The sequence below is a fragment of the Stegostoma tigrinum genome, chromosome 2 (genome assembly GCF_030684315.1).
Source record: "Stegostoma tigrinum isolate sSteTig4 chromosome 2, sSteTig4.hap1, whole genome shotgun sequence".
Taxonomy (NCBI): Eukaryota; Metazoa; Chordata; class Chondrichthyes; order Orectolobiformes; family Stegostomatidae; genus Stegostoma; species Stegostoma tigrinum.
Window position 1 is genome coordinate 59,380,627 of NC_081355.1, and position 16,494 is coordinate 59,397,120.

Here is a 16,494-nt window from a genome sequence, read left to right on the forward strand (position 1 = left end):
ATAAGGCTACCGTCTACTTTCAACTCCATTCTGTTATATCAACTTTCCTGTCCAATTGCCAACTTCTAAAGTTCAAACTCTCTCTCTTTCTCCCTTTCTTCTCTTATTCTTTTTGTTCTGCAAAACTCTTCTTTCACTTTCTTTTCCTTCAGCTAAGACAATTCTTTCCTTTCTTTCCCTTTGGCTATCTTTCTTTTTCTTCATCCTCTAACTCCAGCCTTATGAGTTCACCCTCTAACTGCAATTGTCCCATTTGCGATTTATTTTTTTCTAACTCCACTGCACTTGACCATTTCTCTGATATACCTAACCACTTGGCTAACTCCGTTACAATTTCCTCTTTCTTATCAACCCTAGTTAAACCCAATTTTAGCCTGTCTACTAATTCTGAAAGTGTCACCTTTTTCTGTCTTTCTAAACATTCTTGGCAAACTTGGGAAGCATCTTCAACTGCCAGAACCTCTTTAGCACTGTTAAGAGCCATTTCTCCATTTTTCATTTAACTACCAACAAGCAATAAGGCCCCAATCTGTTGCAAAACAAAGGTTGACATCCTCCATGAGAACTAACACCAAAGCACCCAAAGAAGGGCACTTCGCTCCATAATTTGTAAAAGGAGTGTGAAAAGTGACGTAACCTGCCTTTCAGCAACTTCTAGTGGTTAAATATAACAAATCCCTGACACTTAGAATAAAATCAACAAGTAACAGTTTATTCATCTAACAGTGAGGAAATGAACTCAACAATTAATAGGCATAATAAATTCCTTCCAACTACTAACTATTCCTGAATACAGCAAGATTCTAAAGGTATGATGCTGCAAGAAAAGCATTTCCCTCTCATAGATATAAGAAAAAAATTTTTCTCCAAATTACAGCCTGTTTACATGTCTTCGGGAATGTTCTGTGCCTTCTACATTAATTCTTCTGTCAGGAATATTAACTATCCGTGCCCTTGGATCCTCTTAATTTAGGTGGTGCTTCCTCTAAAACATAGAGGAAGTTCAGAACTGAGGGCTGCTAGCTCTGGCGGATGGCAGTTAGCTCTGGGGTTTATGTTCAGCTGCTCCCTTCTTTCATACCCTTGATGACATATAAATATTTCTTACAATAGGATTGGTCCTATGTTGTCAAAACCATCTGATTTAAATTTAAAGATAATAAAATGTGAGGCTGGATGAACACAGCAGGCCAAGCAGCATCTCAGGAGCACAAAAGCTGACGTTTCGGGCCTAGACCCTTCATCAGAGAGGGGGATGGGGGGAGGGAACTGGAATAAATACGGAGAGAGGGGGAGGCGGACCAAAGATGGAGAGTTAAGAAGATAGGTGGAGAGAGTGTAGGTGGGGAGGTAGGGAGGGGATAGGTCAGTCCAGGGAAGACAGACAGGTCAAGGAGGTGGGATGAGGTTAGTAGGTAGATGGGGGTGCGGCTTGGGGTGGGAGGAAGGGATGGGTGAGAGGAAGAACCGGTTAGGGAGGCAGAGACAGGTTGGACTGGTTTTGGGATGCAGTGGGTGGGTGGGGGGGAAGAGCTGGGCTGGTTGTGTGGTGCAGTGGGGGGAGGGGATGAACTGGGCTGGTTTAGGGATGCAGTAGGGGAAGGCGAGATTTTGAAACTGGTGAAGTCCACATTGATACCATATGGCTGCAGGGTTCCCAGGCGGAATATGAGTTGCTGTTCCTGCAACCTTCGGGTGGCATCATTGTGGCAGTGCAGGAGGCCCATGATGGGCATGTCATCAAGAGAATGGGAGGGGGAGTGGAAATGGTTTGCGACTGGGAGGTGCAGTTGTTTGTTGCGAACTGAGCGGAGGTGTTCTGCAAAGCGGTCCCCAAGCCTCCGCTTGGTTTCCCCAATGTAGAGGAAGCCGCACCGGGTACAGTGGATGCAGTATACCACATTGGCAGATGTGCAGGTGAACCTCTGCTTAATGTGGAATGTCATCTTGGGGCCTGGGATGGGGGTGAGGGAGAAGGTGTGGGAACAAGTGTAGCATTTAAATTTAAATTTAATTGGATTTTTGCTATCTAAGTGAATGGTTTGAATTGATTGGCTAAATTAAAAAAACTTGCTGTTTTAGTAAAAATTGCTGCTTGGCCTGCTGACTATATGGTCTTATGATATGAATGTTTCAATTCAGGTGCTCTCTGTGTACTTGCAAACATTCAAGCAGCTGCTCACGGAGATTCATTTTAAATTTCTAAGCACATCATCTTTTAATGGGACGACACAATGTTTTCCTCCCTAATATTTTACAAACTCAAATTCTAAGTTCTTGCCTCCCAAGTACTTGTGGTTCCATAAGTACTCTACTCAAATTTGCAACAAAATGCCCACCTTATCCCAACTCCATATTTTATATTGGTTAATTAATCCTTAACCATGTTAATATTGTTCCTCCAACACCAAAGATTATTCTCCTGTTAAAAAGCCTAATATATGGTACCTTATCCAACATCTTAAAAAATCCAAATATATTAAGCCCACTGCTTCTTTTTTATCTATGCTGCATGTTATTCCCCTTCATGAAGGTAACTAACTCTGCTTGATCATAATATATTTTTAAATGCTCAGTTGTCACATCTTTTATAATAAACTTTAATATTTTTCACAATAATAGATGTTACACTAACTGGCCTATAATTAACTTGTTTTGTTTCTTTCCCTTGTTATGTAATGGTGTTACATTTGTTGGTTTCTTTATTTATCTGGGATTTCTCTTGAATCTGAAGATTCTTGTAGATTATTTCCAACACCTGCACCATCTCTGGAAAAAAAACCCTGAAAATATTAGAAATATCCAGCAAGTCTTGCCTGATCCGCACAGCATTTCTAGAATTTTCTGTTTCTACTCCTGTCTGTCTTCTCTCTTTTCAGTAAAACAATCCTTGCTTCTCCAATCCTGCCACATAGCCACACTTCTTCACTTCTGCAGCGCTTGTAAATCCATATCCTCTCCAAAGCCTTAACATTTTTCCTCAACTGTTAGTTGGCATTTTACAGACCCTAGGAGGTGAGATGACTGTAGGGGAAGGCCTTAGCAGTGGCACTTTTCCTGCTCCCTATCCACCCCATGTTGAAATTTTACCAGTAGCAGAGGAGGTAAAGGATAGCTTGCTCACCCATGGGCTAATTCCACTCATCATGGCTTGGGATTATACTGGTGGGAGAGGTAAAGTGTGAAACCCACCAGGTGCAATCCTCCTCAGTAACTACTCCCATTCATGTTTCTTCTCTTTCTGATTTGTGTTATGCCCTGTTCATCCTGTCATCCCCATCCCACTGTCTGGGTGCAGTAAGACCCAGACTTAAATTAATCTGAGCTTCTAGGTTCTCTTCTTCAGTGGACTTCCTGCAGTCCCAGCAATGACCATTGCTCCCAGTGTCAGTACTGAGCACAATAGCTGAAGGCCATTTGATTGACTGCTCAGTGGCAGGACTTTTTTGTCTTCTTTTGGGGTTGGAAGGTATGTCTCAATTCAATTCATGGCCTGAGGAAGGGTCACCAGGCCCGAAACTTTGAGTCTGATTTTTCTTCACAGATGCTGCCGTGCCTGCTGAGCTTTTCCAGCAATTTTTGTTTTTGATCCTAATTTACAGTTCTTTTGGTTTTGCAATGTTGTTTTTCATTCCCAGAGAGCAGAATTTCATATTTATCTCTATTAAATTTAATTTGCTTTGTGTCTGTTTCCATCATCAGCCTGCTTTTATTCCTTTGAAGTCTGCTGCTACCCTGTTCACCATAGATGGTATGTAGGAGAGGTAGGCTGCAGAGATTCAAGAGTTTAAAGGAAACAAAGTCATGGGTTGGTAGTTGAGAACATGTTCAAGGACTTTGGAGAAGAACAGAAATTGTATTATGAGATTGCAATTGCCAAAGACAGGTGGGTTGGCTGTTTGAAGGTGTTGTTGACAGCAGTTTTGAAAGGATGCAGTAACTGAGGAGACAGAACAATTTACAGTATTGAAGGTATTGATTTAGCAAAGGAAGTTCAGTGGTCAGCTGTTGGGATGAAATAGGTTGACAGGATCAGGAGAAGAGTCTTATAGACAAAATATGCTTGAAGAGAGGATAGGGGGAACTGACCTAGAAACTCAAAAGAAATGCAGCTTTAGGATTAGGTGTGTAGATCGGTAAGGGAGAAACACCCACTGGGAGTTGGAAGCCTGCCGGAAACCAGGTACTTGCTTGGTCCATGGGAGGAAAGGGACCTGTGGTCTCTCAGATGAGGCCTTCATCCAAATGCACAGGGAGGGGTAAGCAGGCATATAGGAGGCACTTTCCCTCATTGTTGAGAGGCTAGAGGGTAATAACCAGTCCCAAAACTCACTGCTTCTCATCGATCAGGCTCTGCAGCAGTGCAACCAGTCCTGCGACTGCCTGTCAGACTCCATGGGTAGGTTGGCAGCTGTCAGGGAACAATAGGCCTCAGAGTCTGCAATCCATTACCCCATGCATTGGTCCTCCAGATTAAAGGAAGGGGAGGAGTCGGGTGGGTAGCCTTGATCTTCCTCGAGGTGTCGCCTCCTCACAAGATGGTTCCAGGAAGCATCCAGTCACAGGAGACCCTTCAACAGTCTCCAGTCAGGAGACTACAGCAGTGATTGGGCCCTTCATCTCCATCCAGCTTGCCCCTTCTGACTGTTGGAAGTTCAGCCAAGAAGGATAAACATGCCTCTGGGAAGAGGATCCTTTGCATATCTGGTTCATCCAGACCTATTTACTCCTGTGGTTGCCTGCCCAAATATCCAGGACCAACAGGTTTCACCCCATCTGCAGACCTGGAATAAATTTCTGCTGACTTAATGCAAACCTGCGTAAATGTCTGTTGCTGCTCATCTATTGACCTTCCCCTTAGTCAATTTTCTCAGTCCATTGTGAACAACACTTTCTTCATACCTCTGTAATTACCATTGATTAAGTTGAAGACATTGGTCTGTGTGGCTCTCCCTCGACCTTCATTTGAAATTTTGCTAAGTTGCAATTGCAACTCTTTGGGGATGCATAGCAATGGGAATTCTGATTATTGTTATGTTATTGCACATTTTAAAATTTAAAATAGCCTGTTCCTAGTTTGGCTCTGCAACGTATTGTTCCAAGGAACAATCCCCGAAGCATTACATAAATGTGTCTTCCATTCTACCCTTGCCCATCTGATTTATTCAGTAAACGTGCAGATCAAAATCATCCATGACAATATTAGTGCCCTTCCAAACGCTTCCATTTTTTCCTGACCTATTTAAACAGTGAGGCAACTTTTCTGGAGGAGCTATAGACAACTTATGGTAAGGTGAAGATGTAAAAAATGTTAGGATGTTGTTGCACTAGAGCTTCATGGTACAGACTTTTCCCAACTTAGTGCCTGCAGAAATAACAATTTGCAGGTCAGTAATCAATTAGAACCATCTTCGGCTTGGTCTGAGCTATAGAACTAGAATTCCACTTATGTGTTTGCTGGTCAATCAGAGACAGGAAGTGAGATATCAAAGAAAGGAAATCTAGTTGAATGGATTTCAGGTGGGGTTAGAATAACTGAAATGGGAATGGAATTGTGAGGTTGCAACAACCACACGAATGGAAAAGGGAATTAGGAAGGCTGCCTCCTGGATTTTTCATACACATACCTGCTGGTCCTACTGCAGGACAATCTGAAGAACTGCAGAAAGGTGAGCTCTCCCAAGAATGGGAGGAAGAGGACAACCTTGCCAAATAAGCAGATATGGATGCAAGCGACTGTAAATGTCAACAACAGCAGAAGTATATTCTCCCCAGTCTTGAGGCAGAGCAGCAAAAGAATTCAGAAGATCATGAGGGTAGAAAGGGAGAGAGGCATAACAATTTCAGGTGTCCAACCCCAAATTGTGACTTTAACATTGTATTGCAGCACAGCATAGGACAATGTACCTTGCAACTCAATTAATTTCTATAGTGTTTATTAATGTTTTTAAATGTCATTTTAAGTGATCTAAATCAGAGTACTCTCTGATGGAGTTCAAGATACACAACTTTTTTTTGATAACAATCCTGGTTTCAGCTATATTGATAAAACTGAATCAGAAACATTCTTATTGATATGTACAGGATCTTGAGGGGACTTGACAATGTTGGAAGGATGGTTCCCCTTGTTGGAGAGAATGGAACTAGGGACATTGTTTAAAAGTAAGAGATTTCCCATTTAAGATGGAGATGATAATAGTTTTCTTTCCAAGAGTTGAGACTCTGTGGCATTCTCTTCTCCAGACAGCAGTGGAGGCTGTGTCATTTAAAACATTTAAGGCAGAAGGAGTCAAAGGTTATCAGGCTAGGCAGAAAAGTAGAAATGAAGCCTCAATGAGATCAGCCATGATTTTATTGAATAGCAGAGCAGGCACAAGGGGCCAAATGGCCTCCTCCTACGCTATTTTGGATAGTCATACAATTAGACACATGTTTTCATCTTTGCAACATTCTTAAAAACGTCAAGGAGTACTTTCTAAACAGAATACAAAATAGCTGTTTTAGTATTATGTTGCCTGTTGTTACGTTTATACAGTAATTCTGTTAATAAAATTTAGTGAAATCTTAAATGCAACCTAACTAGCACAATTTCTGATTAGTACATAATTCTTCATTTTTCATTTTACATCAGCAGATGGCATAAAGGTAATTATACAGTTTTAAACAACCTCTGTATTTTGTTACTTTAATGCCATTTGGGTTTTGTACTGGTGCAAAATATTTGTGGTTTCAACACCTTTATGCAAAGTCAGACCACCAATTATTAACTAATGTAGTATTTCCAATCTTTCACAGTCACTTGAGTGGTGGTTGTGGGAACCTCACTTACATTCTGAGCTTTTCCTTTCCTGTCAAACTGTGTTATACTGACATAAGTGAATTTGGTTTGCATAAGTCAGTTGGGTAATTTAATTAGACAGGCAAATATCATTCTGAAAATGTTACAATAGGAATAGAAATTACTTTTTTGAAACAATGTGTGGCGACACACATGAGACTGAAAACCTGAATGAAGGTTCACAGTGGGTGTGCTGAGCAGCAGAGATATGAAATTGCATTTCAATCATTTTGATATAACTATTGGCATCACATGGGCCAATGCCTTGCAATTGGTTGGAACCTGGCACATTCTGTCTCAGCAGAATTTCATTCTGTACTTTAATTGTGGCAGACATTGATCGACTGACATACCAATGAGGCTGCAGATTATTCTTTAATGTATGTAATTCGAAGAATGTGAATGTTAAGAGGATGAAATAGCATCGTAACTGAGAGGAACTACCGTATTTCAAGGGAACTACAGTATTTTCAAGGGATACAAAGTATTATGTTTAACATTTTTGACTTGTTTTCTAATTTTTAAAAGGGAATTGTCAAGAATTTTAGGGCTGAGTTAATCTACAAAATCTTGCTTATTGGTTCTGATATACAATCAGCATTTAGATCATATATATATATATATATATATCAATTATATTTTTTGAATGGGTTGTTAAGCAAAATACTAAAAACACTACATACTGATTTCTCATATTAGCTGATAACTGAAAACTAAAATTGTACTTCTACAACTGTCATACCATTCCCAGGGTCAAATCACGAACACAGAGGCATTTTGGAAACCAGGCAGTTGACTTGCAATGATGATATCATATGTCTTCAGTTGATGGTTGAAATCATTTGTATGCTGCTGCAGTAACAATAGTGGCTGCTGGGAAAAGTCACGTGGCTGTCAGTGCTTGGTGCTTTCTCAATTCATGGACACAGTCTGTGCAACAATCTATTACATCTACAATTCTGTAGTGCATGTTAAATTGAGTTCTTATCCCTTGACTTTTTTTCATCAGTTTAAGGTGTTTTATGTATTGTTGATTAAAGACAGCCAATGCTGTGGGAGGGAGATCTCAGACAATTCTGTGCATGACTGACTTTGACCCAGCTTAAATAACATCATCTACAACAGACAGAAATCTGCTGATAACAAATAAGTACACTGTTATTACTATGTGCACCAGTCTGAACAGTTGAAATGGATCAGAATTTGACTGTAAAAACTGAAAGAACTGTAGATGCTATAAATCAGAACCAAATACAGATGTTCGGGCAGCATCTGTAAAGAAAAAATCAGAGTTAATGTTTCGGGTTTGGTGACCCGAAACTGAGGAAGGGTCACTGGGCTCGAAACGCTAACTCTGATTTTGTCTTTGCAGATGCTGCCAGATCTGCTGAGCATTTCCAGCGACTTCTATTTTTGTTCCAGAACGTAATTGTGAAGTTTTAAAAGTGCATCGAGCTGTGATATAAAATATTTCTATCCTTTCTATAAAGACTTTTTTTTTAAAATGTAGGATGTTCTGATGCATCTGAAATGGAGAAGCAACCACAATCTTCTGAGGACAAAGATGCTACTCTGAAGTTATAATAGATGGAGGCCATGACTAATACTTCATCATCAAGCACAGAACATTAGCTGAGTTTCTGGACTCACAATTCAGAGATAATGCCATTAGGCCATTGCCTCCCCAGTAATAGAATTGTTTAATGGGGTAACTGGGAAGCTGTGTGGTATCATCCAATCTTTGATCCACAAATGCATTCAGGATTTCTCTGATGCAATATTCTCCAGATCATAACTGTCCATATCTGTACCCCAAGATTAGGAGTGTCAAGCAACCCAGACAGTGAGATTCTCAACCACTGCTAGCTTCCAACAGGGCAGAATGCTATGTACTACACCCATGTTACTTTGACCATCATCAACGTGCAGAGTTTGACAATAGAAAAGGCTTATATTACATTAATATTCATATTAACTCTGGCCACCAGTGCCGTATTCTTGAGGTTCATGCCAGATATCCTGAATCTGTCATGATTCTTACACACTTGAGAGCTCACAGCTTCCTGCGTCTTTCCTAAGTATTTAGGCAATGCAAGGCTGGCTGCCGGGAGGTGAGGGCTCCCCCATTCAAACATGGCAATTGATGTTGACCAGGAGAGTATAACAAGGCATCATCGAATCCGAGAGACTGAAGATAAACTAACTGAAACCTGCTTCCTGGATTAATGACAACAACAACAACAAAAACAAAGTCACTGGTAAAGCTCAGCTGGTCTGGCAGCATCTGTGAAGAAAGAAACAGAATTAATGTTTCAGGTTCTGAGGAAGGGCCACCGGACCTGAAACGTTAACTCTCATTTTTGTCATCACAGATGTTGCCAGACTTGCTGAGCTTTTCCAGAAACTTCTGTTTGTGTTCCTGATTTACAGCATCCGCAGTTGTTTTGGTTGTTATCCCAGGATTAATGAGCTGGGTTTGGACTTCATATAATTGTTTAACATTGTGTTGGTAATACAGAAAACTGGCACTATGTAGTGCAAAGGTGGCATGAACCTTGTTACTTTTTTTCAATCCTTGATCCTTTGTGCTCTGAGTAAATGCGTCGTTATCCATCTGTTGGTACACTAGAAATCTTTGGGTGATCCCACTTTAAAGTATCTACATAATTCATGTTCTACTGGCTGTCAAGGTTCAAGCAACAGTCTATGAGACAGTAAATAATATTACATAGTGCTAGTGTTAAGCAGCGCTTAAGAATCTGGTAGGATATCATATCAGAACTTTGTGTAGTGAAGTGTCTCATGACAGGCAGCAGATTCAAAGGAATCTCCTTTTGCCTCTTCAGTAAGTAACCCTTCAATGTTTCACAGTGTGTGTAGACTGCTAGGTTGTTCTGAAATGCTTGAACATCCTGTAGAACAGAGGTGAATCTGAGAGAGGCAACACTTTGTGCACCTTTTCTCAATGGAACAATGTGCAATGAGCCAGGATGACCACGTGAGCTCCGCATTGTACAATTCCCAGCCTTGAATGGCAATGTATTCCCTTCAAATGCTGATAAACAGCAGTTTTATTCCTTGCAAAGATCTATAGAATTATCACTGATTCCATTCTGTCTCTCACAAGGTTGGTGTAAGTGTGGAGTGAGGTCCAAGCACATTCACCGGTACATTCCCTGCACATTGCATTTAGCCTCGGCATTGTCCTCATGAAAGTGGCAATGCCTTGGATGCAGTCCTCAATATCACACTTTAAGGATCCACAGTGTCTGAGACAATCTTTGCTGATAATGAGTTGGTTGATTGTGAGAGATCAATTGTTAAAACTTCTTACATCCTTGGGATGTTTGAAGAGAAGGTCATCTCTGACTTCGGTGTGATGTAATCTGGTCTCAAAGCAAGAAGAAGGGCCCAGACTCGAAACATCAGCTTTCCTGCTCCTCTCATGCTGCTCGGCCTGCTGTGTTCATCCAGCTCTATACCTTGTTATCGCAGATTCTCCAGCATCAGCAGTTCCTACTATCTCTTATATCACAGCAGATATTTTAACAGTGGACATGTATTTATAAAGTTTTAAGTATGATGCCAGAGGCATAAAATTCAGAAGTTCCCCACAGAGAGGAGTAGCTCAATTACGTAATTTCCCAAGAAAGGACCAGTTGTATAATTACTGAAGTGAAAAGCAGAAGATTGTGTGAGAACTGTCACTCTGAGCCATAATGGGCTGGTGACATGGATCTCACTTGACAAAATATCTTACCTGAAAATGGGTACATTTCACCCACAGTCTTTTATAACTCTTCACAGCAACTGCACTTTCTCTCCCAAAGTCCCTGCATTCAAAGAATCAGTTGTCCCTTTACTCTGACAAATTTTAAAAAACTGTCATTTGATTTACAATCAGATTCTTGGATTTTTCTTCTCCCATCACCACAGGTTTGTCTCCACAAAGAACTTTGGTACGCTCACCATTTATCTGTGCAGAACATTTTGTTTCACCTTAAGCTAAAGGAGACATTTTAAAACATAATCATCTTGTAAAGTCTCACATTTATGTTTAAAGAATTACTATGAACATTGTGGCAGATTGTGTTGTCTTTCTACAAATGATCTCCCATCAAATTGACTCTTGTTACTACACAAGGCAGTCCTTGCTTTACAAGAAAGAAATACCTTATGTCCATCCCTGTACATAAATTAAAACTCTAAAGTAATACTTATGAAGAAATATATTGAATGTGTTACATTAGCAGAATTAGAAATACAAATACATTACAAACATGTGCATTAACTGCATAAAAGAGACAGAAAAATTGCAAACTATGTTTTGACAAATGCAAGGATAACTTCCCTTGAATATTTGATGTTGAAATGTATTTAACAGAACAAGCAATATCTTTTTGTGCTAAAATTTTGCAAATACGATCTTTAAAGTGATCTTACATTTTTTTTGATAAAATAATTCAGTCATATCTTTGAATCACATCTGATCTTCTGCATAATCAGCTACTCATTCATTTGCTATTTATTGTAGTACATGTGAAGTCTACTTTTCTGCTTATATCTCTTGCCAAGAGAAAACATAATTTCCAAGTTGAATGTAATCTCTCTTTAGGATTGAACTGAAGAAAGCTCATATTATGGGAATCTTAAATCTGTCTTATTCTGGTTACTTGCAGTGTCAACTAATAACTGACAGAGTCTCAAATCTCTCATGGTGGGAAGTTGGTGTAGAGGGAAGATTTTTATTTCACACAATTGTTAAGTATTGAAAAGTTGGAATTATTTTTGTTGTGCAAAATATCTAGGTATTTATAACAAATTGGAGTTCTATGCACTTCAGTTTTGATCTGTATAACATTTGAGACAAAATTTAATCTATTCCAAACACAAGTAAAATATCTAAAAATGCTTTACAATTTATTGTATATGCAGTAATGATTTGTCGGCCAATAAGTTAAATATATGATATTGTTCCTGAACATTTACTTAACCAAATATTGTAAGGAGCAATTTAGGTTCTTTACCAAAGTGCAGGATAAATGATTAAATGAAATAGTTTTTAATTTGGTGAAAAATATGCTTCAGTCTTCAACATGTCAACTGAATCATTACTGACATTAGCCAGGTGTTGTTTAGAAAATGAGGTTAGGCTGCAGACAGGACGGTTATAGTGGCAGATCCACACTCTGGCACAAATCCATTAGTATGCATCTGGCAAAGGAAAATTATTTCCTCTACTATTTTTCCTTGAAATTTTGCCAATATCTGTGATTCAGAGTCAAACAGATCCTACAGTCCATACCTTTGTAATGTACAATGTTTTTCAATGTTTTATCCAACAGATTTTAGGAATCTTTATGTTTAAGTGTCAGCCATTTCTGTATTGCTGGCCTTTAATATTCTCCTAATCATTATTTATCAAAAACCTCTTGAACATTCCTCAGTATTATCAAAGAACTGAGCTCCAGCACTGTCAATGTCCCAGATTATGCCCAAATGTTGCTTGCACGCTTCTTTTTTCGAGTATTGCTAATTATTTGGGCTCAGTTTCCCCGTGGGACATTCTTTTGCTGCAAGTGTAGTGATGACCTTCTGCAGCCATGCTTCTGACTGTGGACAATTGCCATGATCAGTTCATTTGTATGTTATTTGGTCCCATCATGCTAGAGACCCACAGGAGACTGCAATACACATGACTAGCATGTTCATTGTCAGCTGTCTCTTTGTTAAAGCCATGCGAAGGATCCAGAGCCATTGAAACATAGGCTGAGAAGACATTACAAATGTCTCCTTTGAATGTAGATCACTAACGTGGATACGGTCACAAAGTCATAGAATCCTTACAACATGGAAGAGGCCATTTGTCCTATCAGGTCCACACTGACCCTCTGAAAAGCATCCCACCTGGCACCATCCCTCAGCCCTATCCCTGTAATCCTGCAATTTCCATGGCTAATCTACCTAGCCTGCACATCTCTGGACGCCATGGGTAATTTAGCATTGTCAATCCACCCACGCTAGACAATAGGAGGAAACCGGAGCACCTGGAGGAAACTCACTTGGACTCAGGAGAATGTGCAAACTCTACTCAGACAGTCACCCGAGGCTTCAATTGACCCTGGGTGTCTGGCTTTATGAAGCAGCAATGTTAACAACTGAACCATCATGCCACCCATCCATTTTACTCATTCAGATGACACCAAGAAATTATTCATGGTTTGTGATGAGTAATTAAATATAAAAGATATACATTATGGTATAGACCCATTGATTATGAATAGGTCCAGAGCCTATTGCTGGACTTGGATATCTAAAAAGTCATGGTGGCTGTCATGTAAGATGCTCCCCTACATTTCTACCACAATTCTAAGAGGAAATCATTAGACTTGGCATTGCACGTCCAGAAAAGCATGAACAGGTCTTTATACGTTGAGTCCTCAGAATCCACCCTTAGATTGTAAAGGAGTTCCATCACTTAGAGTCATAGGGCTGCACAGCAGAGAAACATACCCTTCAGTCCAACTCATCCATACCAACCACATATCCTAAATTAATCTAGTCACATTTGCCAGGATTTGGACTATATCCCTCTAAATCTATCCTATTCATTTACGCATCCAGATGTCTCTTAAATGTTGTAATTGTACGTACCTCCACCAGTTCCTTTCATTCTGTACACGCACCACCCTCTGCGTGGAAAAGTTGCCCCTTAGTTCCTGTTTAAATCTTGCCCCTCTCAACATAAACCTATGCCCTCTAGTTTTGGACTCCTCTACCCGGGAAAAGACATTGACTATTCACCATATCAATGCCCCTCATGATTTTATCACATTCTATCAGGTCATCCCTCAGCCTCTGATGGTCCAGAGAAAATAGCCCCAGTCTATTCAGCCTCTCCCTGTAGCTTACACAACAACACTTGCTGAAATATGTGCAGTCCATTTTTTGGTAAGAGCAATGTAATTCATTTATGAACTTGATGATCAGATTTGTTGCCGTACCGCTTTCATGAACAGCTTTTGGTAATTGCTGTCCACCAAGGAGTTCAAACCAAAGTTCAAGATTGTGGTGGTTTTCCATCACCAGCCATTGTCACTATTGTTTAAGGAATGGAGAGCATAAAACAATATCTCTTTTTACCAAGGATGACACGTCTGGCATTGAAAGTTTGAAACTAAGTTAACATTTGGTAGTAGACTTAGAAATCTTAAACCTCAACCATTACTTTGGTAAAACTTATTAAGTAATTTTGCGCATGATCCTCTGAGGCCGAATTTTGCTTAAGTTCACTGGGTTTAAAATTGTGAGCAGACTACAAATGACTAAGCAGAAATTCTGCAAGTTGGTTTTGTTTGGTTTAGCATTTTTAAAAGATGATTGTAGAATTTTCTTGTCATATTTGCCTTAAATACCATATATATGAGAAATGAGGGACAGTCCATATCCCTTCCCAGAAGCGGAGATGGATTAAATGGATTTCTATTAACAAAAGACTTTAAAGAAGTTATTCTAAACGTTGACTGAAGCGCATGAACAAAATATCAGAGAAAAGCATGAGACATTTAATAAATTATTTTGCAGGGATTTATTGCACTCACAACAAATAAACTCTCGGAAAGAAAATAGCTCCAATCAGCTCCGAGCTACTGCAGAAGCCGAGTTGCGATCGCGGTGTATGACGGAAGTTGTAGTTCGTCAGTGCCTCTTTCTGTTTCACGTGCCATAGAGCTGCCGGAAACAGGGGAACTACAAGTTCCAGCAGGCGCTGTGAGCGAGTAGACTGTCCAGCAAATTCCACTGTTTGCAGCCTCCGGTCAGGCTGGCGACAATGTTTCTCTGCTTTGGGTTTTACACATGGTAACGTGTGGCCACAGTGTTGTGAAACTGTTGGAAATGGCGATTGGTTGCAACCTTCGCATTTCAAAAAGACCTTCCTCATATTTGTAAGAGTCTTTGTGACTGCAGTGTTTGTGGTTCATTTGGTGTGCGCGTTGTTTTCTCTGTCCTGGGGTTTTATTTTGCCAAGTGGTTCTTAGTGCCTGTGTTGGATATGAACCGCCCTGCCACAGTTTTTAATCAACAGTTAAATAGGCAAACAGCTCTGTCACAGTGATTACAGCGCTCCCTACTTTGCTACACCGATCATCGAGTTGGAGACGTTGTATCGCAACCTCCCTGTCTCTGTTGGAGACGTTGTATCGCAGTGTCTGTCCACGACTTGCACAGAAGGTCTGCTCCAAGAGGGGGGAGTTTGAAGAAAAACGCGTTCAGGCAACACACTTCGAATTTGACAGTTCAGGAAGTGGTTTGAAATGGGTAATACCGCCACAACATGTAGAAGACTATCGATCTGTCAGCATTAAATTCTATTAAAATTTAGAAGAAACACCTCGAAAATGGCATCAAGTAACTCGAGTTTGTCTGGCTCATCGGTTTCGTCAGGTAAGGAAGGAAAAAGCAAAATGACAGGTTAAGATGTTCAAGTAGATGACACGCAAATTGAGTGCGTTAAAACACATTGGTAGGGATGCTTGCTGAGGACGTCTGACATTTTTGTTTAAAGATCCAATCCATGGTAACGTTATTGCCTGGAATGATACTTTTAAAAAATAACTTAAATATCATATTCAGAAAAACATTGAGATCACTCCTTTAGTAATAACTGCTTTTTGGCCTAGTTTCACATTGTTTTGATCATTTATGTTAAAAGTCACTGATCACTTCCTACGTGACCCCACCCTCTTCACCCCCTTACCCTCTTCACCCCATAAAGCATGACTTGTGTCAGCAACATTTATAACCATATGTACATACTTTAGTGTAGTGGCAATAAATGGTTATTTTAGAAGTAATTCTAGTCTGGCGTACACAGCTGCAATTCTTCATTTAAGTCTTTCTCAAACAATAATCATAGGTGACTATCAAATGAGTTTCATGAGTTGTATTATGTATTCATTCAAATCTTCTTACTAGTGTTAAATTAAACCTTTTTTAATGCAAATGTTCTGATAACAATAATTATCACATTTTAAAAAATAAAGTTTGAAATGCTTTGATTTGAGTGATACAATGATATTTTAATATCATTCATCAGTGCATTGTGATTGAAATGACCATACAGATGTGAGTAAATGCATAGCTTCTGATTAAGATTGAAGTTCTTCTCAAGTGATGAATACTAAACACTTCTCAAGGTGCTTGGTCACAACTTCAGACAAAAAAATTAAAATTTTGAAATTTATCAATAGCTGGCAACTTATTAGAATAATCAGAAAATATTACAGCCATAGTAAATTATTGCAAAATTTTTGTGCTGTAGTTAATATTATGCACAAATGAGTTTTTTAAAATGTGGAAGAGGTGTTGAAGTGGAGTGTAGATAAGCTAATTTTAATTAAAATGCTCCAAGTTACTGCCTTAATGTTGATCACCCTCCTACTCACTTGATTTGTATGAAAAATGATTAATAATAGAGAAAATGGCCTAATTTAGTGATTTCTGTTTGAAGTTGAAGCTGTAGCATGGTTCCTAACTATTTAAAATCAATTTTTATCGTATAATGAAGAATTAATGCCTAGTATGTCGAAATGTAAAGCTTGAATTGCTTTTTAAATTAGGAGTATAACAATAAATCTAATAGTGTTAATATGACG

General features: G+C 39.4%; 1 protein-coding gene across 1 annotated transcript in view; it reads left to right on the plus strand.

The window, feature by feature from the left end:
• Nucleotides 1-14,612: 14,612 nt before the first annotated feature.
• chn2 (chimerin 2) overlaps nt 14,613-16,494 on the plus strand; it is a 347,736-nt gene continuing 345,854 nt past the window's right edge. Inside the window, exon 1 of the mRNA XM_048521130.2 lies at nt 14,613-15,283. Within this exon, the coding sequence (XP_048377087.1) occupies nt 15,238-15,283 (46 nt within the window). The 5' untranslated portion in view covers nt 14,613-15,237. The remainder of the gene's footprint in view (nt 15,284-16,494) is intronic.